This window comes from Gossypium hirsutum, chromosome A05 (genome assembly GCF_007990345.1).
Source record: "Gossypium hirsutum isolate 1008001.06 chromosome A05, Gossypium_hirsutum_v2.1, whole genome shotgun sequence".
NCBI lineage: Eukaryota > Viridiplantae > Streptophyta > Magnoliopsida > Malvales > Malvaceae > Gossypium > Gossypium hirsutum.
This window is the reverse complement of record NC_053428.1, coordinates 98,119,507-98,123,336: the sequence shown is the minus strand read 5'-3', so window position 1 is coordinate 98,123,336 and position 3,830 is coordinate 98,119,507. Positions and strand designations below refer to the sequence as shown.

General features: G+C 28.8%; 1 protein-coding gene across 1 annotated transcript; it reads right to left on the bottom strand.

The window, feature by feature from the left end:
* Positions 1-1,864: 1,864 nt before the first annotated feature.
* On the bottom strand, positions 1,865-2,681 carry LOC107961479 (uncharacterized). Its single transcript, XM_041114217.1, has 2 exons — positions 2,461-2,681; positions 1,865-2,180 (listed from the first exon to the last, which is right to left on the bottom strand). Exons 1-2 carry the CDS (start codon positions 2,661-2,663, stop codon positions 2,075-2,077), a joined length of 309 nt encoding a protein of 102 aa, XP_040970151.1. The 5' UTR covers positions 2,664-2,681; the 3' UTR covers positions 1,865-2,074.
* Between the last annotated feature and the right edge of the window lie 1,149 nt (positions 2,682-3,830).

Here is a 3,830-nt window from a genome sequence, read left to right as displayed (position 1 = left end):
ATTATCTTTTAAAATAAGAAAATTTTTGTGATTTCATAACTGATTTAGTGTCGAATTAATTTGTGAAATTAATTCAAACAATAATTTTATATATAACTAGATAAGTGATAAATTCTTTTGTTTTTTGGTATTTTATAGAGAGACAAAGTTATTAAATATTGATACGAAATAGTATATGAGTTACATGTCATCCATTCTTTTTTCAAATTTGTAATAATGAACATATATATATAAACATTGATTTTACCATAGGAATTTATTCTTCCTACGAGACTATACATATCAGATTTGTATCTAGCTAATTAGGCATAATGTTATTTAGATTCTGACGTAAGTATTGGTTATGAACATATTTTTTATGTTAATATGTTTTAATCTGTAAATCTTTTTCATATATTTAAAAACAAAATTAAAAGCCTTACATTTGGGTAGCCATATCCATGTTTGTGTTTTATATATTCAAAATAATAATAATAAAGAATTCGAGCAAAAATACAAAAAAAAATGTTGTAATTAGATCTGTCCATGGGTCAAGTCAATCAGTTTGGCCCGAAAGTTCGTTCCAAAAAGTGAAGGAATTTGGGTAAAATTATAAGCACAAAAAATGAGTTTGGGCAAAAAATAAGGCTCATCTAGAAAACTAGTCTCGCCTCAGGTAAAGGATTTTTTTGTTTAAGCCTGGCCCGACTCGAATTTGAAAAAAAAATATTTTCCCACTGTTTTGCTATTGTTTTTCTCACTGATTTGCTACTATTTTACTATTATGTTAATACTATTTTGTTGTTATTATTTGGATATTTTATAACTTTTGTTTTGTTGTTAATTTTGCTATTATTTTGGATGCATTTGCTTGTTAAATTGCACCTATCTTAATGTTATTTAAATATAAAGATTTATTTAATTTATTTTCAATTTGTTGGGAAATATTTATTTAATATTTTTAGTGTTTTTGATATATTATATTTTTTATTTTTTATATATAAAAAAAGAAATTTTTATATAGGTCAGGCTCGGGTTTAAGATCTATAGTCTGGGCCGAGTTTAGACAAAAATTTAGGTCCATTTTTTGGGTCAAGTCCAAATCTATCGAACGAGCCTAAAATTTTGTTAAGGCTCAGTCGGAACCGACCCAACCCAACACATGTATGAGTCTCAATATAATTATATGAATAAATACATTAACATATATGAAGAAACGGTGATAACAATACAAAATACATAAGCAACCTTTATCACATACATCATAAACCCAAAATTAAATAAATAAATTAAAACATGGCATGGTGTAAAATGAAGATACAAAAGTCGTCAAAAACTTTTTTTTTTAATTATGACATGAGAAAGATAATACCAACACAAGATATAGATATTGTAAGATGATCTACTTTTCAGCTTGATTTGTGGAAGGTTGATGAACGTCATCATCATCCTTTGTAGTATATGATTTCGTGTTTTTCACCTCCATTGTTTACTCCTTCCATTGGATTGTTTGATTTCTTGAACTAAATAATGAAATTAAACATGGCTTTGAATTGGAGTTTGATTTTGTGGAGGTTAAGGTTAAAGCAAGTTTAAAACACACATATTATATCTAGCTTATGATAAACACAAGTTTCCTTAGTGTGTAAATATGAACATAATATGAACTAATATTATTCCTGAGTAGGCAGTGCCCTGAGTGAATTGGGGGATGTTGTGGTCAGGGGGTTTTATATAGGGGTGAATATTCTATCGAGTCGAATCGAGTTAAGTCGAAATTTTTTGAGTTAGTCGAATTGACAAATCCTATTTTAGCAACCGAACTCAATTTGAATTTTTTTCGAATCAAATTGAATCGAGTCAAAAAATTTCAAGTCAAATTGAGTCGAGTTAATGAATTATATTATTTATACTTAATATTGCGTTTAGATGTACCGATTATTTAACTAATAAACGAAGTACAAGATTATTTAACTACATGAACAATGTAGAGCCCAAATTTTGCAGGCCCAAGATACAGACTCAAATCACTAAAATTAAAAGGCCCGATTACAAGCCCAACAACCCAAACTCTGGTTTCAGAAAGGGGGATACCCTAACCAAAGCAGTTGGCACCGCAGGGGACCTTCACCTCCACGCCACGCCCGTACTTCGCGCCTTCACGTTCGCTCCATGTAGCCGCTTCACTCACGTCTCCATACCTGCGAAAGAATGGGAAGCAGTAACAGAAAGTGCAAGTTATTTTTGTTTTTTTCTTTTCGACTATAAAAGCCGAAACAAAATCATTGTAATGGGGGGTCGTTTCTTTTTTAATGAATACACTAGCAAAGGGAATACACACGAAAACAGACGCAAAAATACGAATACAAATCAAATCTTGAAGGTGTTTTCAGTTTTTCTTTTCGATTGTTTTGTTCTTTTGATTTTATTTTATTCCTTTTAATTGTGTGTAAAAAAAAAAGAGAAAAGAGAGAGGAATACCTGAGTTGACTCGCTCCTCCATCATCGGCAACTCTTCCTCTGTCGTCGAAGTTGGCCTTTGGAGGGAGAAACTTCCTCTGATCTTCTAGCATAGGTGCGGCTGAAACCCCAAATGAGGGAACATGGGGGTTAAGGATTTGTTTTAATCTTTGCAGAAAAGGGCAAATGGACTTCAATTGTTTCTTCTGTTTCTTTTTATGCATAATAAAACGGTGATGCTTGGGAGAGGGGGGGATGTGCGCCTTTTCACCTTAAATGGTTGATTTGCGCGTTTGGTCCCTTCCCTTTCGCGCTGACTTTTGATTAAGTTTTTTTATATTTTCTTTGTTTTTAAATTGTCCCTGGAATTTGCCGTTGTTACAAATCAATCCGCGCTTAAATATTTCATTTTGGACATTTAGTTTATTTATTTTTTGTCCCTATTAATTTACGTGCCTCGCATTTTGGTCTTAGTTTTTTGGTTTACAAATTATCATTTTGATTTTAACTTTTTTTCAATTAAGTTTTTATTCATTTTTTTTAAAAAAAGGAGCATATTATTTAACATATTATTTTGTATTATTTGGTTGATTTCATATTTTTTTATTTAAATTTTCATGTGCATATTTATTTATTTCAAACACTCTCATATACTATTATATTTCTATATATATTATCTATATTAGGTTTTTTTCATTTCATATATTATTTATTTAAATGTTGTATATATATTGCTTTGCATATTACTTAACCTTTTATATATCATTCATTTTGAAATTTCATGTATGCATTATTATAATTTTTTTTTGATACATTTCAAATTCTCATGTAAATTATTTACTTTATGACATTTATTTTAAAAATTCACTTGCATATTACTATTTAATATATTACTTATTTATATTTTTTCCTCCTTATTTTAATTTCTTGTATTTATGATTTGTTTTAAAATCTTTGTATTGTTGTATAGTAATGTTTTTAAATTTACTTTCCTCCCTATTATTCTTTTTATTGTATTTTAAAACTCGATATTTCATTTGTATAATTTGCTTAGAATTTCTTTTAAATTTAGTCTTCGGTTATTAATGTTTGTATTTATATGGTATATGGTATGTTGCCATTGCATGTACCATAATTTGCTCCTGTTTTCTTATTATTTATGATTATTTATGTAATATTATTGCCACGAATTTTTATTTCACGCTCGATACTATATTTGTTGGTTTCTCATTATTGCATCATGATTGTAATTCCCATGTTCACTCAATATCGATTGTTTTTTATCCCCAAGCAAACCAAACAAGTATTTTTAATTCGGTTTTTATAACTGTTAATTTAAAATTTTCCCAAAACAAAGGCAATGTTTGAAGTTTGAAGTTTGAAATTCGAGA